Genomic DNA, 27,535 nt, shown 5'->3' with positions numbered 1-27,535 from the left:
GTCGAAGAGTCAGCATCTCCTTTTCATGTTGCCTCTGCCTCTCATTTTCTTCAGCTTCCAGATGTCTCAGTCTCTCTGATGATTCTAATGCCATCTGTTTCTCCTTTTCTTCAGCCTCCAAATGCCGCAGTCTCTCTTCTGATTCTAGTTCTAACTATTTGGACTCCAGTCCAAGTCTCTTTACCTCCAGATGGATGTTTAAGTCCTCTGAGGGAAAGTTGAACTGCTCATTTTCTGAGAGTTGTACATCCCCAAGGCCAGTGTGGTTGTCCTCCTGGTTGCTGGTCTGTGATGCAGCTGTGACTAAGGCTGCAACCATTTTTTCTTTAGTCAGGTTGGCATGCCCCAGTCCTTTGGCTTGGCACATCTCAGCCAACTGGCTCTTTGTCAACTTGCCATACTCCTCTGCTGACATCCTTGCCTGCTCACCCTGACTAACTAAGCTAACAAAAAATAAATAAAACTATTGTGATATGAAACTCTGAATGGTCACTGAGTGGCTGCTTGAGAATACAAACACCTTCTTTAGTGACCACTGTTCACAGGCTACAGCAGTTCAATATCCACACCACTGGATCCCAATATGTGATGTGGTCATCCCACCACTTCCGACAATAAATGTGATGCCCCACCACTGGACCAGTAATTAAGGAGCCTCAGTCCTCACCACTGGCACCAGTGGAGGATGTACACTGGGAGTATGACAAGGTACACGCACAGTAATTCCAGATGCAGCTCACTGCATCAAGTGCAATTTCCCTTAAGAGCAAACAGAGACCACAGTCAGTCCAGGGCTGGTTTTTCCCTCTTTCTACAGATCCCCAGTAAGACTCCCCACTGGTACAGCTATAGAGTTGGGTCCTTAGCCAGGGTTCAAAGTGAAGTCCTCCAACACTTTCTCTCTCCAACCAGTGCTTTGTGTCCCTGCCCAAGTAGCTGACACACACACTCTTGGAGATTTGTTTTAAACACACACACACGCACACACACACACACACACACACACACACACACACACACACACACACGCACACGCACGCACGCACACACACACACACACACACACACACACACACACACACACACACACACACACACACACACACACACACACCTGGGAAAGGCTGGTACAGGTTTACTAGCTATGAATCCTTCTGCCCAGACTATAAGGTAATTATCACTGCCACCAGAATCCCTTATCAACTACTTTAAGGCCCTTAATAAAGGGTGTCCAATCTTACTGTGTAATGTTACTATCAATACAAATGGTAGTTTCACCAAGAGCAAGGTGATTAGGAGTGACCCACAGTGTCACCAAATAAATATGCAAGTGCTTTCAGAACTTAAATGTCTCTACGAGGATCAGCCACAATGAAAGGTTTAAATAAATTTAATAATAAATAATAAAAGAATAAGAAAATACTTACTAATTACAGTGATATCAGAGTTCAAAATCACAGGAAATATTTAAAACAACATTGCAGGCAGTCTCAAATAAATAAAGAAAAAAACATCTAAATTAAGCTTGGCTATATTCCTGACTGTATCTAAGAAAATCACTATACCCTAGTTAACTTACTTAAGAGCAAGGCAGATGTGTGAATGGATCTTCTCTAGTTGTTGTCAGGTCAAAGACAGAATACAGAATGCTGTCTCTCTCAGAGAGTTCTTAAATTAATATCTCAAATACTATTGCTGAGATAGCTTGCAGAATTACATAATTTCTTGTCATCTGACTCTATCCCAGGTAAAACCCACACTGGTGAAATCTAGCAGTATTTAGCATCCGTCTGTGTAAATACATAGACAATGGCTTTTCCTCAGATCTTTGGCAAATGGTAGAAGTCATAAAACAAAAAAAACACTTCCCATAAAATACAGAACGCTCCTTGGTTTCAGACATTGTGTCTCCTTGCCGCACTGAAACTGAAAGTCAACATATTTTTATGGCTTAGCCATAAAGTAATTTAATTTCAGCTATTTTTCTGACATTTTGCAAGTTAACCTCCTGTATTCCAGTTTCCTCTATTAAAATATATACATTTAAACAGTTTCAATAGTGTATGTACATTTCTGTTCTATTCCAGTAGGGTACACTGTGAATACATTTCAAACAGCACTTTGTAAAATACCTCTTCAGCACACATCTGTACAAATCATCTTATATGACATACAGCTCTAATACCTTTGTAATACAAACATCTTATATAAATCATGTTGATATTCACAAATGACATATAATTATTTATAAAATTCCAGCTAGCTGTGCTGACAGTATCTCCTTTCATCACATTGATGATAATCCCTAGCTTGCAATCATCTGCAAATATAGTCAGCCATAAACCTTCAGCATTAGCTTCCTTTTAGGAGAAACAGATGCCAAAAAGCAGCAGGCCCAGTACAAAGCCCTGGGGGACTCCACTAGTTACTGGCCTCTTGGTGGAGGTGGCCTCAACTATTTTGAACTACTGGGTCATTAAGCCTAATCAATTTTACTTCTAAAGGTGAGAATCAAACCTTGTACCATGTGTCTGAGAGGTTAACACCTTAACCAGTACACTAACCCTTATCTACCTCTAATCTTGGCAAGTCATCCATAAATATTTCCATTTGTACATTTTCTTGATTTCCAGATTTCTCTGCTTTATACAAATGTCCATAAAATTTGTGAAATATCTCTAATACCTCTAATGGATTTTTGGTTATTTTTCTTGCTGTAGGCTCCCTAGGTTTGGCAACAACCCTTTATATTTTCTGTTGTCTAAGGCATTGTACTTAGAATTGTTGTGCTCTGAAGTTATTATAAAAAACAGCTGCTTAACAGCAAATGTTTTAAACTCATGCATATTATCCAGATACCCCCTTAGTTTCTTTAGCACTCTGCAATTGCACCTCTTCTTGTTCTGTGAGATTCCCCACATTTTGCAATACTTTAACATTTGTCAGCCCCTCTGTATAATCATTGTTACTTCTTAACCATATCTACTGATAAGAGTACTTTGTCTCTTTTTCTGATTGTTTTGACTGTTTGGGCAGTTGGCTGTAGTAACTAGAGTGGAGTGTGAGTTTCATTATTTTCCAGTGGAAAGCTTATACCACACTATAAGCATATTAGGAGTGTATTTTGTTGTGGGGAAACCCATTTTCCTTCAAGATGTGACATATAAAGAAAACAGCAAAGCACAGTACAACCACCACGGCAGGCAGCATAAAAATTCAAGGAGAGTAAATAAGACTGTATTTAATAAAAATCAGGATAAGTGCTTTCACATAAAAATGCTTCATCAGATCCTCAGTATACACAAACCAACAAGTACATTTAAAAAGCACATTCAGAAAGAAATTACCCTATCAAACAGCTGGGCCAATTAGTGATGTAATGGCCTTGATTTCAATGCTGGCTTTAAAGAAACATTGTAATTTAAGCCTGGTGTTCTATGTGCTGTAATGTGGCAATCCACCTCATCTCCACACATTCTGTTCTGTTGACTATGCCCCACCTCTGGTAGACTCTGGTATAACTTCTATCACAGTGAACTTAAAAGAATGTCCACTATGATCTTTAACATGTTTAAAAAGGGTGCTTAAACAACTCATTCTCCTTATGTCCCCTACATGCTGCAGGACACAATCCTTCAATTTCTGATTAAATGTAAATAAAAATGTTCAGAAAAAAATCACGTTGGACTCCCAATCCACTTGTACTAAATTTGCATAACTATTGGCACAGTATGTGCCCATGGCAACACCCTGTGCCTGCAAATAATAAGTACCATCAAATATAAACACATTGTATTTCAATATCAGATCAAGCAAAGCACAAATAAGCTCAATCCACTGATGTGTTAAAGCAGTAACTCTATTTAAAAAACTTCTAATTGAGTCAACCACAAACAAATTTGGTATAATTGTAAATAGCGTATTAATATCTAAATGTTACTAGTATATAAGTCCCATCATTCAAGTCCAGTCCACGAGTACATTCATCAAAACATACTAAAAAATGTTCTGTGTCTCTGAGGACCACTGGTGCCTTTGTCAAATAAGGTTTTAGTTCATGTTCAATAAATATTGAGAGGGGCTCAGTGGCCCAACCTTTGCTGGCCGCAATTGGCCTCATGGGTGGTTTAAATTTGGCAGAAAAATATTGAGCCAGCAAAACAGTGAGACTGGAATCAAATAATATAGTATGTTGTAACAAATCTAATAGGTTCTGAAGTCTGTTGTTCATGTACACTAAAAGATCATCACTCCTACATTTGTTGGACCAATTACTGGCCTGCAGAACATGTCCCATCCGGTATCCCCTGGACTTAAATCTACATGTCAGATCATGCCTATGTTCCTGAAAAGTAGTTTCTTGAGAGCAGATCCATCTCATTCTGATATATTGAGATTTGGAGATGTTTTTGGCTATGTGTGGAGGATGAAAGCAGAGGATGGTGTTATATTGTGGATATTTCTGGAACACCTTCGTACTTAAAGTATTATCAGGTCATCTGGTAATGTTGACATCAAGAAACGTAATAGTATCCACATCATAATTGACCGTGAAGTATAAACCCCATTTGTTCTCATTGAGGAAGTTAATAAACTCCGTCAGATATTCCACATCCATCCTCCATACCATCCAGCAATCATCCAAATACCGACTTCAAATGTCTATTTCATCCAGGTATATGTTATGACCTCTGTCATAAATAAGTTGTTCCTCGAAAAAGGCCATAAATAAATCCACATATATAGGGGCAAAGGATGCCTCCATAGATGTACCTTTAGTTTGCCAATAACATGTATCCTGGTAGAAAAAGACATTATTGGTTAGGACATGTTCTGTCAGGCCTATAAGAAATGTGTTGAACCCTGGCTGGTATAATTCAGATTTTTATAGCCAATACTCAATGGCTTCCAGCCCAGCCCCTGGAGGGATGTTGGTATATAAAGCACTAACATCAAGTCTACACATAACCCATTCCAGTTCAAGCTGAGTTTCTGAAATGATTTTAAGAAATTCCGTAGTATCTTGTAAACGTGAACGTACCCACCGTAATAAGGGCTTCAGATGTTTAGTGAGGAATAATGATAATGGTTCTGTAATATAACCTGTGATGACACTATGGGTCTTCCAGGTGGATTAACAGGATCTTTATGTATTTTTGGCAAAAAATAGATGTACTGACTGGTGGGATCACGAATCATGAGTTGCTGCATAACTCTGTCAGTGATGACACCTTCCTCCTTAGCCTCTAACAGGAATTCATCTATCTGCTTCTTAAACCTACATGTGGGGTTGATAGGCATTTCCGAATAGTAACGCCTATCTTGGAGTTGTCTTTTGGCCTCTGTATCATATTGTTGCCAGTTCATCACTACTACAGCCCCACCTTTATCCGCAGATAAGATGACAATATCCTTATTATTCTGTAATTCAACCAGTGCATCTCGTTCGATCTTTGAGAGATTATTTGGTTTACAAGAAATCCCAGAACTATGATAATGTAGATCTTTAAGAACACTGTTCTTGAATTAATGCACTATGGGATACATAGGAGGCATGTATCTGGATTTGTGATATATAAAGGTATCCCTATCACCACCATCAGAGTCACCAAATTGCAGTTTAAGATTTAATGTTCTACAAAAAGTCATGACATCTTGTGCTAAAATGTCTTCAGTAACAAAAACAGGGATAAAAGACAAACCTTTATTCAGAATAGACATTTGTACTGTTGTCAAACTAACATCAGAAATATTCAGGACATTTTCATTTATTTCTGTGTTACCAGTTTCAAAAGCCCTTCTATATTGTTGATTTTTCCAGTGTTTTCTACCTGCTCACTTATATTTTGACCTAATGGGACAGAAGGCTGTGTCCTTTTGGGGGTCGGTGATTCTGGTAGGGAGTTGTATTGTGTTGTATGTAGGTATATAAGACAAATGGATATGTATTTGACTTCACACTGATGAAGGCTGTGTTGCTTACCAGCTGAAACCGGTTTGGTTATTTGTTTTAATACCGAAATAATAAATATTATTTGATTCCAGTCTCACTGTTTTGCTGACTCAATATTTTCCTGCCAGGAATTCATGTTGGTGAAGCCATGCAATTGCTTTCCATGCAGGAAGACCCCTTTTTGATGTTACATGGTTTAAATCTGGCCTTATGTATTTTTGGTAGGCCATTGAATGATGGGATCAGTGGATGTTCAACCGTCATGAAGTCATACATTTCCTTAGTTATTGTATCTGACATTAAAAACTCATGCAATTGAACATGTATATTGCTAATAAAACCATTAATCTCATATCTAGTAATAGTAGTATCTAATATTGAAATACAATGTGTTTATATTTGATGGTACTTATTATTTGCAGGCATGGACATGCAGGTGGTTGGTGTGACAGAGCAAGATGCAGAGGACAGGAAGAAATGGAAACAGTTGATCTGCTGTGGCGACCCCTAATGGGAGCAGCCGAAAGAAGAAGAAGAAGGGTGTTGCCATGGGCACACCCTGTGCCAATAATTATGCAAATTTAGAACTAGTGGATTGGGAGTCCAATGTGATTTTTTCTAAACATTTTTATAGATCACATTTGATTTTATGTAAGTGCTTTGTAGATGATATTTTTATTTTGTGGAGAGGTACAGATGTTTTGTTACAGGATTTTGTCAACTATTTAGAGGGTAGTAGTACATGCTTTAGATTTTCCATGCATACTTCTAAATCCAGTATAGATTTTCTTGACACAACCATTTCCATTAATGTCACCAGAAGGGTTGATTCTTTAATGTATAGGAAGGAATGCAGGAAGGATAACTTGCTTGCTAGGACAAGTATGCACCCCAAGAGGGTTTTTGGAAATGTTATGAAAGGGCAATTCCTGCATACATCTAGGTTGCACACACAGGAGGATGATTATGTACGGGCCAGGGATAGATTGGCGAATGAACTATCAGACAGGGGATATCGTAAAAAGGAAATAGCGCAGAGAGTAGAGGAGGTGGATAGTCTAAGGGATACCGTGGGTACCCCCTTTTTGAATAGGGACGTGACGACATGGCATCCTAAGGTGAATAATAGACCTACATCTAGTTTTTGTTTGAAATACAGTAGTAATATTAACTTAGTTTGTGATATTGCCAAATAGAATTGGGCTATACTTTGTTCTGTTGACACCATCTCCAAGGTGGTAGGTGATGCTCCTAGATTTGTTTACAGAAATAATCTGACTCTGAAAAGGAAACTATATTATAAACCATTTAGGAAATCCTATAGTTTACCCCTGAGGTTTGGGACATTTTTATGTAGGTCCTGCAAAGCCTGTAAATATATGTCCCAAACTAATACATTTGCACATCCTATAACTGGTAAGGACTATGTTTTTAGGGTACATGCTGACTGCAGGACAGATAATTTAGTGTACCTTGCGACTTGTAATGACTGTGAGTCATATTATGTGGGTAAAACTAATCAGAAATTGAAAGATCGTGTCCCGCAGCATGTAGGGGACATAAGGAGAATGAGTTGTTTAAGCGCCCTTTTTAAACATGTTAAAGATCATAGTGGATATTCTTTTAAGTTCACTGTGATAGAGGTTATACCAGAGTCTGCCAGAGGTGGGGACATAGTCAACAGACAGAATGTGTGGAGATGAGGTGGATTGCCACATTACAGGCACATAAAACCCCAGGCTTAAATTACAGTGTTCCTTTAAAGCCAGCATTGAAATCGAGGCCATTACATCACTAATTGACCCAGCTGTTTGATAGGGTAATTTCTTTTTGAATGTGCTTTTTAAATGTACTTGTTGGTTTGTGTATACTGAGGATCTGATGAAGCATTTTTATGTGAAAGCGCTTATCCTGATTTTTATTAAATACAGTCTTATTTAGTCTCCTTGAATTTTTATGCTGCATGCCATGGTGGTTATACTGTGCTTTGCTGTTTTCTTTATACATTTATTTGGCACAGTTAGAACTTTAGTCATTGGTGTTGGTTTGGTTTACAAGATGTGACATATATTCAGAATTTTCTTCATTCACACTGAGACACAAAAATAAAGGCTTCAGTTTTGTTTGGTTAATGTCTTTACAGACTCAACCAACTGGTCCCAAGTTAATGGATACATTATTAACTTCAAAATCAAGATCACCTATTGTTTCTTCAGCCTCAAAGTTTTCAGCCTTCAAGTCTTCAGCGTCTAAGTCTTCCAAAATCATTGTGACTCTGTGTCTCTCAAAGACAACAGTTATGAAACTGTTTTCCCTCTCACCACCTCATCTTGATCACACACTGACATGGAGCTATCGGGTAAATGTTCATTTTCACCTTGTAGAAAAGCCAGTCTTATCTGCCGCCTGTGAAGCCATGGCAGGGTTTGCTACTCCTGTCTTCACTTATGGCCCTTTATTAGCTGGTATAGTGGCTACCAAGTCAACTTCTGATAGCAAAAATTGTTTCATTTTGGAAACTTTAACACTGAGACCATTGACAGGGGGGTGCCACTCTTACATTATTTTTGAAGCAGACTGTGGCAAACTTGATTAAACTTTCTTTCTAACACTACAAAACATTGCTGGTTTCTTTTTCCCATTAGGGTTTTCATATGGAAATAGATCCTTGTTTCCCATCAAGCCATTACAGACCAGGATGGCAGATTGTCATCAGTACCCATCTTTTTGGTGCTAACCTTATGAAAACAAGCAATGTCAGGTGCCTTGTTAGGGCCACTATATCAATCGTGACAGTTCTTTATCAGTTAGTGCTATTCTCAGCATCAACAAAGCTTATAGTCAACCTGAACAAGTAACAAGTGTCCATGATATCTGCCAGGGATCAATAGCAAAGGGTGCCCAACTGCATGTGCCTACCCATGAAGATAGCCACACCTATCCTTCCTGCCTGCACCTTCAAGTGCCTGATCCACTAATTAAACTTGGATGACCCAAGATGTAGTCAGGGATGAATCCCTCTGTGCTACTGGCTCAGGTTAAAAGTAAGGTTGATGCTGAGAAAAGCATTGACTGATAGGGAATTGCCATGTTTAGATATAGTTGCTGATATGGTTGACGAGGAAGAGGAGAAGGACACTGACTTCTCTACATTTTCCTAAAGAACCTGAGTTCAGGGAGGTCCTGGAGATGATGAATCAGAAGTTAGGCTGTGCATCTGCCCTTGTATCCTCTCCAAAGTGAATGCTTTAGAAAACTTTTAGATCCCCTCAACAAGCTCCATATGTGGTCCTATCATTTGCCAATATAGTCACAGTAGCCACTAAAGCATCTTGGGCTCATAGGTCTCAACCTGCTAATAGGCATGTGTGGAACACAGACCATAGCAATGTGTGACAAACAGTCAAAATGTGGAACATCCTATTTTCGCACTGAGCAAAAAGTGTATGTTGACCATGGTCATGGCCTTTCAACCAAAACATACCATATGTGAGTATTTAATAATACACACTCTTGCAGACACAGACATATACACACAGAGATGCAGAAGCAAGACAGTTGCTCACTGATATAGAAAAACTGAAACATACACATACACACACGCACACACACACACGTACACACACACACACACACACACACACACACACACACACACACACACACACACACACACACACACACATATTCACCCTTGTCATACCTCTCAAATGCCCAGGATTTTGCAGAATGCCCAGTTTTTGCCTCATATTTTTGGTCTGTTCCTCATAAGATATGCAGTTTTCTGGCAAGTCGCAGAGGAATAAAATAATAAGATAATGACAGAAATGTCAGTTTCGGACATCATATCCTTCAGAACATGTATGGTAACACAAAACCTGTTATTCTAGCAATTTTCTAAGTTTAAAAGAGCAATATTTTAAATTTTGTCCCTATTTTTGGGCAATTGCCCCCCATTATGTTTGACTTTGTCTAGATTTATTGTACTAAGTGGTTAAGAGGCATGCCTTAACATAGAGCCGTCTCTGCCTGTACCCACAAAAATCAAGACTCTGTGTGTGTGTGTGTGTGTGTGTGTGTGTGTGTGTGTGTGTGTGTGTGTGTGAATCGAAAACTGTGTAGCACAACCAGTGCTGTTCAACATAGAACAGTGGAACAGCTATTTGATTTGTTTGTATATTGCAATGCCGATTGGCAGTAATTGTGGTATATGAACCAAGCAAAAGCCATTTAGCAGAGCCAAAGCTGTTCAGTGCAGAACGTGGAAAACTGGGCTTGTTTATGGTTGAATGCAAAGCATTCTGCATGATCCAGAGCAATTGGCTGCGCAGCTTGGGCTTCTCCTGATATGATAGTCTAAATTATATCATATTGTTTAGAAAACATATGTTGATTCAAAATGTGGTGTTCTGTTGAGTGAATTACAATAATATTTAAAAATATCTCTAATTTTGGGGCTTTGTCCCCCTGTTATTTTTACTTTGTCCTTGAATAATGAGCAAAGATATTGAGAGCTATCTACATCTGAGATATGCCAGTTAACAACCTTGCAGCAGAATTTTGAACCAACTGTAAGTCAGCCAGATCACCAAACAATAGCCCAAGGTAGAAAACATTGTAGTAGTCGAGTATGGATGAACTCAAAATATCAAAGGGAAAGAAAATGTGGTAATGAGTGTTGTGGTAAATGAGGGTTGGGGGTTGTAACAATGTGACAGAAGAAATGAAACACGAACTTTGGTCTGATAAATATTAGTCTGGGAATGTTTAGCAGATCTCCACCATCCAAGTTTATAAGTAGTAGTCTACTCCACAGTAATCCTGTGAACAGCTGCTATAATTCATGGTGTTTACTAGGCATGAAGAGAAGCAGATGTAGATTGTCAGGACTTTATTCCACATTACACATGCATGTATACACACCTGTGGACTGTTTAGAGACACCACTCTACTGCCATATGTCTTTGGAATGTGGGAGGAAATCTTAAAAACACACACACACTAATACAGGAAGGACATGCAGACTCTGTTCAGCAGATCATATATACATAATAAATGAGCAGCAAGCTCATTCTAACTGCCATATTATACAACACATTTTCATATACTAGAAATTGTAATGGTCCATGAGCTACTGGCCTAGTCATGGTATTACACAATAACATGCCAAGCAACCACAGGAAAAAACATTACTATTAGCAGTGATCTCATGTATCCTGTCAGAGTGATTCAGGGTACACGTGTGTATGTGTGTGTGTGTGTGTGTGTGTGTGTGTGTGTGTGTGTGTGTGTGTGTGTGTGTGTGTGTAGCCCCCCCTTAGTTTTTTTAACCTAATATTAGCTACTGGATTTATCCCTAAAGGAAGGAAAACTGCAGTACTGATGCACCTACACAAGGGTGGCCCTACTACTGACCAGGGGAAACTGGAGAGACCCATTAGCCTGACAGGCCTGATTTGCAAAGTCATGGAATGCATAATTTTTGATCTTTTAAACTATAATATAAAAAATCTTTATAAGGCTAGATCGGCATGAGTTTGACTTTACCAAAGGGAGATCCTTCCTACTCAGTTTAGTTAACTTCTTTGAGAAGGTCACACAGATGGCTGACAGTAGTCTTTTTGTTCACATAGCCTGTTTGGGTCTGGCCAAAATATTTTATACCACACCACATACTAGCACTGCAAATGAGCTAAGTATCTTAATTGTAGAGCCATACATGGTGAGGTGGATAGCCAAATATCTGAAAGCCAGGTCCCACATAGTTAAGGTTGCAAATGTCTCCTTAGAAAGTATGGAGGTAACTAGTGGTGTATTCCCGAGTTCAGTACTCCACCACTCCTTTTCAGCATCTTCCTCTCTGATCTCCAGACTGGGAGTCAGGACCTTTGGTCAACTAAGTTTGCAGGTGATTCCAAACTGGGTGTTATTGTCAAATCTCCCTGCATGCCCATTTATTACAGCAAGAACTAGCTCATATAAATAAGTGGTGTACAGAAAAAGAGCTAAAAGAAAAGGCAAAAAAAGTATACTATTGCCATATTTAGTAAGCAACATTCTCCCTCAAAATATAGTGTAGCCAACACTTTTAAATGATAATGCAGTCAAGAATCTTAGAACTTGAGTTGATAATATCCTGTCTTCAACCACCATGTAGAAGCAGTAGTCAGTAAATCCTTCTATTTAGCAAAACTAATATCTACAGGCATATTGTCCAGGTCAAAAAATGTTACCACCCCCTTTTATACAACCCTAATTAAGCCAAATATTGAGTAAATGCCAGCTTCAGGATATGGAAAGATCCCAGAGGTTCCTAAACAAAAAATATTATTGGCCTACATTTCAACACTACCTGGAAAGGCTTGAAGCATTATCTATTTATTCAGTTTCTCATATGCTCTTGTGAGGTAATCTATACCTTGCATTCTGCACCATTAATGACCCCATCCTCCTTGATCTCCTGTCCCTTAGCAAGTCAAATATCTCTGCTAATACTGTAACTAGGGACTTAAACCTCTACCAGCACTGGAGACAAATTTATTACTCGGCGCCTATCCCACCTCTGGAATAAAATTCCTCCTCAAGTTAAAAAGAATGACACCCTAGCATCCCACAGATTAAAGCTAGATGATTGACTGGATAGCTATACATTTACTTTGAGTTTGACATCCTTTGCCTTTCTTTAGAAGTGGGGTACAGCATGAGAATGGATATTGGCAAGGTGTAAATGGTCTTGCTCCTCATTTGCCTTGTAATTCCAATGATCCTATGATAATACAACTTCTGATGAGCAATTAAGCATTTGTTGTATTAATTTTGTATAGAATATTCATTTTAATGTATGTGTAATAGAGTGTTACCTCCAAAACTCTCTGTTGTGTACTTTTTATAAAACATTCACTTCAATGTATGTTTATTGCACAGTGCAGTTAATTCATTGTATACCTCTTGATATGTCTCTGCTGTAACCATATAAATGCCTTTGCTTTAATAAATGTTTTGAACATTGTTATAATAACTTTATTTATATAACCACAAAACTTTTTCCCCAGACTTCAACTGAAAAGGGTTTTTATTTCCACTCGGACTTTCCCGATAAACAAATGTAAATAAAATAAAATAAATAAATAATTGTCGAACTTCACCCAACCTAGAAATGTTGTTATGATGCAGTACTGTTCTGTTCTATGTATTTACTTAAACCACTCTAATAGTAGACATCAGAATGGCAATAATAATAAATTATTGTAAAAAGGATCATTCTGGAATTACTAGTCAGTGAGCATAATTAAACAACTACAGTTCATGCATTACTTACGTTCCTGTGCTAACTGCAAGCAAGGTGGTAAAAGCAACAAAGTCATCTGAAGGAGCAGGTGGTTTCTGATGATTTTTGCCACCATTGATGAACATAAATGCAGTATCCTCCAGGCCAGGAGTCACTTTGTCCGGAACTGTGATTGACAAGTAGTGCCACCATATCGGTTGGTCAACATGAGTCTCTGAAAATCAAAATATGGAAACTAAGACTCCTATTCACCTGTCTTGCCATGCTGTGCTTTACAGAATACATAATGTAGAAAATGCTCTTTTAACATCCCTGTGCTTGGGAGAACATAAAGTATACAGAGAGGAATGACGATGCTTCTGGTTAGACTCTAAAGGAGGGGCTGACCTCATCAATCCACTCACACCTTATTTCTGTGGTGCACAAATACATATTAATTCTGATAACATAGCTTTCCTACGATGAAAGAAAATGGTGTATTGTGCCTTCATATTGCTAATGACAACTTAAGAAACAAACTGTAGAGGCTAGTTCATAAACACACACACACACACATACACACACACACACAAACACACACACACACACACACACACACACACACACACACACACACACACACACACACACACACACACACACACACACACACACACATTGTGCTACATATACTGCACTAGTCATTTGGATGATCAACGAGCTAATAAGTAAAAGTAAAAGTAGGAACCCCTCCACCAAACAAAACAAACTCCTCTGAAAACATTGCCACCTCTTTCAACACTCACTTCACACAAACCATTCTATCACTAGCAAAACAACACAACCCCTCTCCCCTACCCCCTCCAACTACACCTAGTAACCTGCCCACTGCAGTCACTTTCTTTCCTATCCCTACCTCCAACATAAAAAAACTCTTATCGAAACTAAAGCCCACAAAACTGACAGCTAACAACCTCCCAGCTGAGTACCTTAAAATTGCATCTGAAGCCCTAGCCTAACCAGTTGCAATCCTGATTAATTGATCTTTATCTGAAAGCTATGTCCCTTCACAATGGAAAATATCCAACATTATCCCCGTCCACAAAGGTGGGCCCTCCACAGAATTCACCAACTACCGTCACATTGCAATTCTGTCTCCTCTATCAAAAATACTTGAGAGATGCATTCACTCTCAGGTTCTAGGATACCTCCTTGCTAACAACCTCCTATCTAATACACAGCATGCTTTCCGACCATACCACAGCACAGCACAACCACTGCCTTACTTGCTTTCACTAATACAGTCCTTCAACATAAAAACAATGGTTATTTCAGCTCTGCAACTTTCCTAGACCTATCTAAAGCATTCACCATGGTCTCATAAACAACTCATCACTGTCCTCAATATTCTATCCTTCTTTCAATCTGTCACAAACTAGTTCCAGAGCTACCTGACTGACCGCCATCAATCCGTTGTTTGGCATAAAGATACACCCCCCCCAACTCCCTGTCTCAATAGGTGTTTCACAAGGATCCATCCTTGGACTCTTACTCTTCTCCATATTCACTAATAATCTAGCCTCTGCTACCAAACAAGCCACTCTCATACAGTACACAGAGGATTCCACCTTCATCTGCTCAGCCCACTCCCTACCTGAACTTCAAAAGACCACACAGGAAGCCTTTTCCTCAGCTGAAACTTGGTTTTCAGATGCACAATTAATACTTAACCCAAACAAAACAAAACTCCTCATCTTCCAACCCACCAAACACAATCTAAACATCCCAATTTAATATTAAAGCCAATGACAGCACCGTTATCCCCCCAACAGTCCAAACCAAACTACTTGGAGTTGAAATTGACAATAACCTCATATTTGACATCCACATCTCATTAACCATAAAAAAGTACACAAAAAACAAGGAGCTTTGTACAGAAATAAGCAATTCCCCACCAAAACAGCCAAGATTTCAGTTGCAAATAGCCACCTTATCTCCACCCTACTCTACGCCTCTCCAATATTTACCAATCTAAGGCAAAGTGAGTTAGGTAAACTCAATGCTTGCTACAACAAAATAGCAAGGTTTGCCACTGGCGCAAACTACCGTAGCCACCACTGCACCTCACTTACTGAGCTAGGCTGGCTAGAGCTCCCTCACCTCCTTCAATGGTGCTAACTCTCACTCGCCCACAAACTACTAAATCATCCTCTAAAAGTTCCCTCCCTCCAAAATCTACTCCAACCCTATCATACCACCAGACCACTATGCTCCAGGAACAAAAATCAATTACAGGTAACTAAAACCAGGAACTCTGCTGGAAAAGCTCTCTTCTCCTGCTCCATAGCAAAACTATGGAATACCCTTCCTCACACTATAACGTCTGTGTAATCACGCACTAACTTCAAAGCTGCTCTAAAATCTCATCTAAAAGTTAAAGTCCCCCATTCTTTCAGAATTATTCCACCCTCAACAAAACAAAAACCTAAAAGGTGGAGTAATAGGGGGGGCCAAGTGAATGAGGTGAACATGGCAAAGGGAGTATACATAGAGAGATAATGGCAGCATTTACACCAATGTAGGAACATAGGGCAGCACAGTAGCACAGTGAGTAGTATTGCTACCTCAGTACAAGAGGCTCCCTCCCTCAGTTCACAACTGAGGAACCTTCTATGTGGAGATTCCAGGTCCTTCCTGTGTTTGCATGGGGCTTCTCTGGGTACTCTAGTTTCTTCCCACATTCCTAAGACATAAAGATTAATGGTTCTAAATTGTCTATCAAAGTGTGTGCGTGTGTGTGTGTGTGTGTGTGTGTGTGTGTGTGTGTGTGTGTGTGTGTGTGTGTGTGTGTGTGTGTGTGTGTGTGTGTGTGCGTGTGTGTGCGTGTGTGTGTGATATGGAAGAAAAGCCTGGCAATCTACTTCCATTCTCTGACTGCTTTGTAAAATCTGTGGATGGCGGTAGTTGTTCATGGGATCACCACAGGAGCTGGTTGCAACTTGGTAACTTTGGATAGATTATTATTTGACTGCAAGTAGACTCATTCTATCATTTTGTGTTGCTGTGAGATAAAACCAAAGCTATTAAACATTAAAACTGCCTGAACGACATGCTGTAGAAACTGTGTACACATACTACATGCCTGTTAATTTAGCTCAATGAGAATCCATGAGATATAGATTTTTGCACTAGTATGTTGTTCTCCTATACCACTGTCACAATATTCCACATAGAAAGGTTTTCCCACCCAGTACACCCTGAAGCTTGGCCAGTATGCAAAAGCCTAAAGATCTTGTATGCACCATACATCACATCTATGGCTCCCTGCACAAAAAGTAGGGCATAAAAAGGACATATAGAATAGAGACGCAAATACGTAAAACTGTTTTGCCACAGTCTGAATGCCATTTTTGCCAGCTGGTCTGAGCGCCTTGTTGCTTTACTGAATATTTTTCACTCCATATAAGATAAGTGACGCATTGGGTTTTTTTTTTTCTTTTTCTTTTCTTGGTCTTGTATTTTATTTTGCTACTGAGAGTTCATGTCATCCATGAAGGGAAAGTGTCACTGTGGGAAGTAGATACCCCCTAAGGATCATCACAAACAGTGTCTTTTTTGTTTGGGTGCTTTCCATGACCATACCTGTTGTAGTATCTGTAAGGCATTTGTGCCTAAGGCACTCAGAAGTCATTTGTCTTTCCTGCCATTTATCTTGAAAACCAATGGCTTAAACAGTTAGCCCGGGGTAACATGGCATAATCTTTTAACCCCCAAGATCCTCCTGCTAGGTAAGAAGAGGGCCAAGAAGTCTCAGCCAGATTCTTTAGCTGTCCAGCCTCTATCAGGCATCCTTCTAGAAGTAGGTAATAGCTCTGTAGGCATTCAGCATCAAAGTCGGATTCCTCTGCTGGGACCCTGTCGAAGGCCAGCATAGATCTGTCTTTTCACATGTCCTCTGAGACTTTGCAGAATCTCTTCTAGACATCATGGGGAACCATGATTGATTATATTGGAGGATCCTAGAGGGATTCTGCAGGTATTGGTCAGGGAGGAAGTTCAAGTTTCTCTTATCGAATCTCGCCAAGGGTTGGAACATCTGGTATTTGTTAGGGCCGATGTCCCTTCAAAGAAAATACAAAAACTGAAGTATGTTTCGGTCTATCCTAAGGATCCTCACAGTGAGTGGCAGGAGTTTACTCAGAGCTTCTTTTCTGCCTTAATGACCCTAAAGCCTCCTCAAGGGATTTCAGTACTTGTCCATCCTTGGACCTCTTCCCCTTCCAAATGGCTTAGGGAACCAGATTCATCAGATGAAGATTCAGTGTCTGAAGAGGGGTCTTTGTCCTGTTCTTCACAGATACCTTCACTTTTGACTTATGGTTCTGATGAAGAGAAGTCTGTTAGCCCTGAGTCTTCTTTCAAGGAATTGTCCTTTGAGGGCACAATTGCTAGGATGATGGAATACTTTCAGTGGGATTCTTCTCAAGTGTCTGATATTCAGAGAAGATATTATGAGTTGCTTCAGGTGGATACTTGTAATCAGTCCATATCAGCAGCTCCTCCAGTGTTGGCTGGGTTGTTAGATACTTTCATTGCTACTTCCAAGTCTCCTGATTCTCAGCTTTCTGCTCCTAAGAAACTTGATAGATTCTATAAGGTTCCTAAGGATTGTTCATTTTTATTTAAATGTCCTTCTGATGATCCTGCTGTGGGGTCAGTCTCTTCTGACAAAGTCTCTAAACTTTTGCCCTCTTCCAAACTTTTGTCTTCTGATAAAGATAGCAGGGCAGTGGAGAGGTCTGTTAAGAAAATTTACACTGCTTCTACTTTGGCCTTTAGGGTTATTAATTACCAGACCCACATGACCAGATATGCTCTGGCATTGATTGCTTAGGCTTGTCAGGTTTTCTCTGACCTCCCTGATTCTAAACTCAAACCCTCTGCCTTATCTTTTTTTAGGTTCTGCTTCTCAAGTGGCTTGCCACTCTATTAAGTGTCGCTGTGATGCTGCTGCTACCTCTTCTGGGGCTGCAGCTTTTGGGTCCATTATGAGGTGTTATTCTTGTCTACATCTCCGGTCTCAGCCTGAAGACATTAAGGCCAAGTTGTTGGATGCTCCTTTGCATAATAAACATATTTTTGGGTCTGCTGCTGCTGACATGTTTAAGTTTCTTCAAGAGAAAGGCAAAGCCTTACAGGGCCTTAAACATATTATTGTGTCTCTTATCCCTGTGTTAGATCTGCTTTTATTCCAGGCAACCCCGCCAAGCCTCCAAAGGCAGGAAGGGTGGGAGGCAGGCCCCCTCTGCTAAGACTTCTCATATTTCTGTTGCCTGGAAGCCTCCTTTATATGATAAGCCTACCTGTCTTTGACAATTCACCTCCCCTGTTCTTTTAGACCAGGTTCCTTTGTCCCTTTGGCTCTCCCTTTGTCTTCTAAATTGGCATCTCCTCACTTCAGACTCTTGGTCTTTTTCTGTCATCTGTCAGGGTTACTTCATGGTATGGAAATCTCTTCCTTTTTTTCAGGGATTCCTCACCCTCCTCTTGAGCAACTTCTTTATTTCCCAAAAGTTCTAGGGTCCCTGGTGAATCAAGGAACCATTCAACCTGTCCCCCTTCCCAAGTGGGAAAGGGTTTTAATTCCAGGATGTTCCTAGTTACTCGAAAGGAGGGCACTTTGAGACCTATTTTGGATCTCTTCCCAGGTCAACACCTTTCTCGAGGTACCTTCTTTTTGGAGGCTTACTCTTCAAACTTTGTTTCCTCTTTTATTAACCCAGGCTTTTCTGGTGTCATTGGATGTGAAAGATGCTTACCTTCATATCCCTATTCACCCTCTTTTCAGGAAGTTTTTATGTTTCTCTGTGTTTCCTCTCGATTTCAGTTCTCTGCTTTGTTCATTGGTTTATGTAGAGCCTCAAGAGTATTCACAAAATGCCTAGCTCCTCTGATTGCTTTCTGCAGGCTCCAGGGCATTCAGATCCTTATCTAGACAACCTGTTGCTTCAGGCACCTTCTCCTAGGTGATTGTTGCAGGATCTGCAGTTAACCATCTCTCTTCTTCAAAGTTTGGGGTTTACTATCAACTTCCAAAAGTCTGTCCTGACTCCCTCTTAGGATCATGTGTATCTGGGATGCTGGATTCAGACAGTGCCAATGTTGGCCTCTCTTCCCCCTCCAAAGGTATTGTCGTTAACAGCCATCTTTCATTCTCTTCTTCCTCTAACTGCCATACCAGCCAGGGAGATTCTTTGGGCCCTGGGATTCATAATTCTTCTATTTGAGTGCTTCTTCTTGCCAGACTGCATATGTAGAAGCTTCAGTGGTAGCTCAATTCAGTTTGACTGCAGCATTGTCACTCTCTGGATTTCAGTGTACCTCTCCTTCCCTGTCTCAAGAAGGAGTTCAAGTGGTGGATTCAGCAGTTTACTCGCAACCCAGGCTGGCCCTTTCAACCTCCAATCCCTTCTCAAGAACTGTTCACTGATGCCTTAGACATGGGGTGGGGGGCTTCTCTTGGTCATCTGAAAGTTCAGAGTCTCTGGCCTCCCCATCATAAGTGAGACCATATCAACACCAAAGAGATGAGAGTTTTGCTTCTGCCCTTCAGGCTTTTCACCCCATGTTCTCTCCAGGCCCCTTGAAGACATACAGAGACAACACTACACGGATATGTATCCAGCTAGACTAGCCCGGTTAACAAATGTAAAATAAAATAAAATAAATAAATAAATGTGGTGTGTCAACAAGCAGGGGGGCACAAAATCTGGGTCTATATTATAACATCAAATTCTACAAAGATGGAATGTTATAATATCGACCCCATAATGTTGAACGCTGAAAACAGTGAAGGTGCAGAACACCGAATCCTTTCCCAGGGAAAGAATTCAGCGGGCTGTTGTTGTGGCTTCGCTGTTTTCAGCGTTCGATATGTTGGAACGTTACGGGTCAGGTTCAGGTAAGTGTGCGATTGTGTGTAGGTTAGGGGGTGGGTTAGGAGAGTTAGGGTTAGGGACTGGGTCAGGTAAGTGTGTGGTTGTGTGGACGTTAGGGTTAGGGTGCGGGTCAGGTAAGTGTGGGACTGTGTGTAGGTTAGGGGGCGGGTTAGGTGAGTTAGGGTTAGGGCGTGGGTTATGTAAGTGTGCAGTTGTGTGTAGGTTAGGGGGGTGGTTTAGGTGAGTTAGGGTTTGGGTGCAGGTGAGGTGAGTGTGCGATAGTGACAGACCTTAGGGTTAGGGTTGGGTTAAGGTAAGTGGATAGCTAGTAGTGTATGTAAAGTTTAGTTTAGGTTTAGGTGTAGAATTTTAACTGTATGTGTGTGGATTACTGTTTTTTGTGTGTGTTTGTGTTGTATGTTTCTCGGAATAGCTATTTTTTTCCCTGGGAAAAAATTTGCTATTCTGACTGTTCGATGTTTTCGGATTTCAGTGTTTAGGGTTCAATATTATAACATTCGATCTTTGTAGAATTCGATGTTATAATATAGACCCACAAATTCTTATCTCCTCTGCAGGATGACTCATCAGGCTTGGGATGTGGCTCTCAGTTATCAGTTAACTCTTCAGGCAGTATAAATTCCTTCAGAGCACAATCTAGTGGTAGACTCTCTAAGTAGGTCCAAAACACAGGCTAAAGAATGAGTACTTCACAGAGACATGTTTCTGGACATTGTCCATCAGTGGGATATTCCTCAGGTAGATCTTTTTGCCTCCTCTCTGAACAGGCAGCTTCCTCTCTTCTGTTCCAGAGGGCCATGTCATCTAGCGTGAAGGATGGATGCCCTTTCTTTTCCTTGGAAGGGGATGGTTCTTGTTGCTTTCCCCCCTCTTCCTCTACTTCCAAGAGACCTGCAGAAGATTCAGCTGGACTCCCCAAAAATCTTGTTAGTGACTCCCTTTTGGCAGAGACAGGACTGGTTTCCTCTCTTAATGCATCTGGCCAAGGACAGTCATCACAAGTTACCTCACCAGTTGGATCTCCTCACACAGGACAAAGGGTCTCTCATCCATCCTCACTTGTCCACTCTGCAACTGACATTGTGGGTGATAGGGTTTTGATCCCTCTCAGGCACCTCTTTTCTGAGGACGTGCCCAGAGTTTTACAGGAGGCAAGGAAACAATCAACCCAAAAATCTTATATGTCCAGGTGGAAAAGATTTTCGGTTTGGTGCCAGGCTCATATCCAGGACCCTTTTTGAGTGGGAGTCCCTCTGGTCCTCTCACATATATTTATATGTGTGTATATAGTATTGGCTTCTTGTTTAAAGGACTGCACATTCTTAGCCCTTTAAATAAGGTTCAAAGAAATGTAAAATACACCTGTTGGTCCTGACAAATATTAAGACTTTGATAAAGCATACTCTTGGTGATTTCTGCAAACTGCCTTCATAAAGCATTAAATTAAAAGACCACTATAAGGTAATTGTCTGGGGATATTAAAAGAAAAAAAGAGGTATGGTGGGTCGTCATGCAGGGATTCTATAAAAGCAACCACATGCATTACTATAAAAGGTGGCTGCACATATACATAATGTTATAAAGTGTCTTCAAAATGTATGTATGTTCTCAGTGCATTTCTTCAGAGCAAACTATGCACAAAAGAAGAAAAAGTGGCTCTGAGATTTTCAACTTTAAAGAAGCTGCCAAGCTGTTAAAAAATAATTAATTTGGGAAGAATCTGAGAATTTAAACAATCATGAAGTAATGATCGTCATATATAGGAAGAACTGAACTTTTTTTTTTTTGGTGAATGGCATCTCTTTAGATAAGTATGTGGTGACATTACTTAGTGTTATATGTGCATCCACATGTGGGTTAAGGGAAAGGGAACCTGATTCAGCCACAGAAACCTGAGGATAAGAGCTATTCCCAGATCATGGAAATATTAAAGGTATAGCTGAGTCCCAAATTTTAATAACTACAGAAAGATTTTGCATTATTCATTGCAAGCACAAATCCAATGAGACTATGATACCATGAGCAGCTGAACTAAAACAGTGTGTAGTGAAATGTGAATTTGATGCAGATTTGGATGTACCACCAAAACACAGATTTATTAGAGGCATACATAGAGGACCTTATCAGAAGAAACTGCTTTCTGAATTAAATGTTACATTTCCAAAGATGTTGGAGAATCCATTAAGCATGGGAACAGCAGAAGGTGATGTATATATAACATACGAAGTATCACAAGGTACTTTTTGTAAGAGTGCATAAAGCAGAAATATAGAGAACCCTGAAAAGGTAAAATGTTTCATTACATTCAAAAAAGTAAAAAAAAATAAATAAAAAAATCATCTCCCACAAATTTGTAGCTATAAACAGGCTAAATACCACAACTATGGAAAAATAGAACACATAAAAAAGATGCTGTAGTGAAGAACAGTTACAAGACAAGATAAAAAAGATAGAAATTACCATGGTGAAAAATCTGACACACACACACACACACACACACACACACACACACACACACACACACACACACGCACGCACGCGCACACACACACACACATACACACACACACACACGCATGCACGCACGCTCACACACACACACACACACACACACACACACACACACACACACACACACACACACACACACACACTAAAAAAAAAACAATATGTGAAGCTGAAACTAAATTGCCAGTGTTTTCAATAAATAATCAGAAAGGAAAATAATTGTTTTTGTCATAACTTCATACTAGACTGTTGATCCAGTAAACCTTTTGTACACTGGACTACATTTCACTCATTTATAAAGACATGAAATAATACCAGACCCGACTTAGTTTCTGCTCTTTTCCATAAGGGCTAGAGGGGTCAGGCTAGGGGTGTATGTACAATTGCTCATCCATTTATCCAGGTTATGATTAAAAATGGTCATTAAACTATTCTGTTTTCCCTCTAAGGGGAGTCTATTCCATAAAAAAGGTATTCTCTGTGAAAAACATCTATCCTACTAACAGATTCTATTTATGTTTCAGTTGAAGTTTAGGACTGTTGAGTGGGTACTAAGGGTAGTTTTAGATTTGTGGATGTGTAAGAGGTTACATCGGACTGGATCATTCAAGGCTCTGTAGGCAAGGCAGAGATTTCCTCTCAGTAGTTGATAGGTAACAGAAAAGACTGAGAGCACTTTAAGGTGGACAGAATAACTCAAGGAGGACATGCCTTTAATTTTGTTAGTAAGGAAACATTGCAGTGTCTTGAGCAGGGTCATATGCCTAGCCAAGTACAAAGCAAATTATTGGTCTAATAAAGGAAAAGTAGAAAGGTACAATGACTTCCTTGGATCTAAAAGACTTGCCCCTGTTAATTAGTCTGGCTCTATAAATGGATTTCCTAACAACAGTGGTCACATGGAGGTTAAAGAATAGTTCACTGTCAATGACTGTACCAAAGTCCTTAATGACCAAGTTGATTTTTAGGGGGATATTGCCAATGTAATAGGAGAAGGAGAGCCTAGGTTGGACAAATCATGTAGTTCGAGGCTGTTGTCCAAGCACCACTTCAGCGTGACTTATGCCCACCTGGAGAATATGTAGGTCACCTGTGGTATGTATGGCAGCTCCAAGTTTTCAGCCATTGGCAATCTTCATCTGGCACAGGCCTTTACAGTCTGCTTTAACATTAGAGAAGTAGATACCAAAGATGAGTAGTCCTAGGACTGATCCCTGAGGGACATTGCTTTTTTAATTGACAGTGTGCCTACAACACTAACAGACTGTGTTCTACCAGTTAGTCAGTTTGCTATCCAGTATGTAACATATGAGTTTAGCTTATCAATGATGCCTAAGTGTGGAATGGTATAGAAGACTTTGGCCAAGTCAAGGTATGTCATGTGAACTGCTTTACCAAAGTCAGATGTTTTAGTGACCTCTTCAAAAATGTCCACCAGGTTCAAGAAGTAGGATCTGCCTTTAACAAACCCAATTGATTAGGGTCCAGGATTTGAAGACTGACTGTGTATTTATTTATAAGCTCCATAATGATGCAGTCCATTGCCCTGTAGATAAGGCTGGTGAAGCTGATAAATCTATACTTGACCAGGTCATTGTGGGGCCTCTTTTGTGGAATGAAATGACTGCAGCAGTTTTCCATACTTCTGGCATGAATTCATTGGAGAGGCTGAGACTGCATAGACATAATAAGGAGGCAGACAGGCAGGCAGTATTTGGCTCTGACAAGAAGATAATCTGGTACACTGCCGGTAACCATGGAGCTAGTGTTTTTAACCTTGGACAGCATGCTTAGGACTTCTTCAGAGGCGATTTTGGAAGGTAGTATAGGAATGCTATATACTGTGAGTAGTTTGAAAGAGATAGAGTGGTAAAATGTGAGTTGACTTTGTCCACTAATATTTTGGGAATGTCCTCAGTGAACAAGTATGTGATGTTATTTTGTATTAACTCAGAGCATTGCTGATTATTCTTTCTTAAGTTCCTGACATAGCTGAAGAATGCTTTCTAGTTACTTTTAGCATGGGTAATAATTTGCAATTTGCACTTGATCTTGGATGATTTGAATTTGTTTCTAAGTTCTTGTTGATCATTTTGAGTTCTTCTCTAGATGATGGTGTGTTAAGTTTGCTTTTATCAGTAAGAATTTAGCCCTCTTATTGTATAGTTTATTGATACTGGGGTTCCACCAAATGAATTTGTTCTTAATGTTGGAACTGTATTTATTTCTTCTAGTGACCAGGGCCTCAATACTAGCTTAAAGGTGGGAGGAGAATTTATCCATGAAAACTGCAGTATGTGAAGCAGGGTCATCTAGGTTAGGAAAGTATTTGAATGTCATCATGCCATCAGTTAGCTGGACTAGACTTGCCTTAAAGTAGTCTATGAAGATAGTGGGGTTTCAAGGTGACTCGGGACTCACACCTAGAGTAAGACTGACTGCACAATGGTCAAATTTGTCTAATGATTTGGTAACCATGGGCTCTGACCATAGAGGGCTATATTTCTGAGAACCAGGTGTAATATTTTGAGTACTTCAGTTAGAATTGGGCTAGTTGTTCCAAAGAGTTGGCATTAATGAAATCCAATAATCTCTGCCCATACTTGTTTATGATGGTGGTGGTGTAGGCTTCTCAGTTAATGGTGGGTTAACTGAAGTCACCCAAGCAGATAAATTTAGGCTCTATGGTGAGGAATATCATTTTGTTAAGATAATGCCTCATGGTCTGTCAGTGTCATAGAGGGGGGTGTGGTAGCTGGCTAGTTTGTGGTACTCGGTTTTGTTTACAGAAGAGTAGCGAGGGTGGAGTGAGGGAGCAGCCATCCCTGGTGCAAGGTATTAGTGGGCACAATCATGAAGTGCAATTACTGCATTATTCTTTCTGTACTGGCATTTCTGATTTCTGTACTAGCACAAAAAGGGAGTTCAGTCATCAGCAATTTGTGTGGGATAAACTGTAGAAAGCCAATTGCTACAAATTTAACAATCAGCTTGCTATAGTTTAGAAACAGCAAAAGTGTTTTTTTTTCTTTTGTTCTTCCACTGAAGAATAGAGGGGGTAGGGAGAGATTATTTAATGGAGTGGACCTCTGTTCATTTATCCTAAGAAGAATGTGGTAGAGTTTTAGATCAGCACTGAATTGGTTTCTTAGGAACACAGATATGCTCCCACTAGCTACAAAATCCAGTTAAGTGTTGGGCCTAAAGGAGTGGTGGGCAATAAAATTCTGCACTACAGCGGTAATTTCACTGTTCTGAAATCATGTTTCAGTAGCTATGCATATGCCAATATTTTCAAGGTTTAGGAGTGTCTGTAAAAAGTGCCACATTTTGTTTAGACTTCTAGCATTAAACAGCATTACTTTTATACGATTTTGATTGTGGTTAACTATGTGGCTAATTTCAGAAGAATGACCTTGTCTAAAAAAGGCACTATGGGAAGTCTTAACTAATATATGGAAGCCATGAGCCAATATATGGAAACCATAAAGTGATAGATGCAGACCATGCCTAGCAAAGTGGCTGGGATTGACAACCATGTCTGACTAAGGCACAAGTACAGTGATTTAAAGGGTAATTCCTTCAGGGTATAAAAGAACAATTTTGTATGCATCAAGAATAATTGTCTTGTTCAGAAAAAAAGTGTTACCAACCTGAAGAGAAGTATTCACTTTTATTTGTGGAGCACAGAAATTCTATCAATACTTCTTGAGTAGAAAATTAAAGTTGGTTTCTGACTGTAAATCAGTATCAACACTGTTTGTCAAGCATAATAGTTTACCTACAATGGCTGCAGCACAAATGCAGTGATATGCTGTAATATTATCAGCTTATGAGTTTTAAATATAATACAGGTTCAAATAGTCAATGTAATACAGATGTACTCTCCAGAATTCTGTTTCCAAAAATTTCAAGTAAAGTTACACTAGGAAACACAGATTATGTGAATGTTCTAATTTAATAACACTTCAAGAGCATCCCTTTTAAAGCTGAAATGGTTGCACTTGCAACTAGAACTGACCAGGAATAGAGTACTGACTTTTTAAATGGAAGGCTGGCCTTCTATGATAGGTGAGAATTTAACAATATTTCAGAAAAGGTGATATGAGCTTTCAGTAGAAAAAATTAATATCTTATAGTAATCAAGTAATCCAGTCAAGTAATCATGGAAACAGGGAAAAGCTGTAAAGTAAGAGCTCTTTATAAAGTACCTGAGTATTGCAACAATAAAAGAACAAGCTAAAAAGTTTTCTGCAGGCTAAAGCTAGGTGAAAAAATTAAAAGTATAGGCAAATAATGTGTACCACTTCAGATGGAGCAGAAAATGTCTACACAAGCACCTCTATAACCATAAGAACTTCTACTTGAATGTTAGAAAGATTACATATTAATTTGGCAAAACCATTTCTGAATAATGAATTCCTGATTGTAGTAGATCTGTATTCAGACTGGTTAGAGATATTTGATATGTCAAAACTCATGGGACAAGCTACCACTGGGCATTTACAAAGGCAGTTTATTCCTTATGGTTTACCTGAACATATTGTGTATGCCTGTAACAGATTACAATTGTTGGTGTGTATAGACCACCATAGTGAAGTGCTGATGACCTATAACATTTCTTACAGGAAGCACAGGAATGAAAAATCAGAATAGCTGGGGACTTAAATTTACCAGAAACATGTTGGGATAGTATTGATTATACAACATGAGTAAGAAAAGTATTTACAGTGTATGTTTAGGAACAACAATCATTGTAGATTGTAAATTAAACAACCAGGAAATAGAACATACTACATATATTGTTTACACTCCTAAGGAGATGATTGTTACTTCATGTCAAGTTGT

General features: G+C 39.6%; 1 protein-coding gene across 1 annotated transcript in view; it reads right to left on the bottom strand.

The window, feature by feature from the left end:
* The window catches only part of LOC122799221 (autocrine proliferation repressor protein A-like), a 660,522-nt gene that overhangs the window by 514,716 nt on the left and 118,271 nt on the right, over window positions 1-27,535 (bottom strand). The window contains exon 2 of the mRNA XM_044068140.1: window positions 13,272-13,455. Within this exon, the coding sequence (XP_043924075.1) occupies window positions 13,272-13,455 (184 nt within the window). The remainder of the gene's footprint in view (window positions 1-13,271; window positions 13,456-27,535) is intronic.

Source organism: Protopterus annectens, chromosome 4.part0, assembly GCF_019279795.1.
Source record: "Protopterus annectens isolate FY-2018-M chromosome 4.part0, PAN1.0, whole genome shotgun sequence".
Classification (NCBI taxonomy): Eukaryota; Metazoa; Chordata; order Ceratodontiformes; family Protopteridae; genus Protopterus; species Protopterus annectens.
This window is presented reverse-complemented; position numbering and strand designations above follow the sequence as displayed.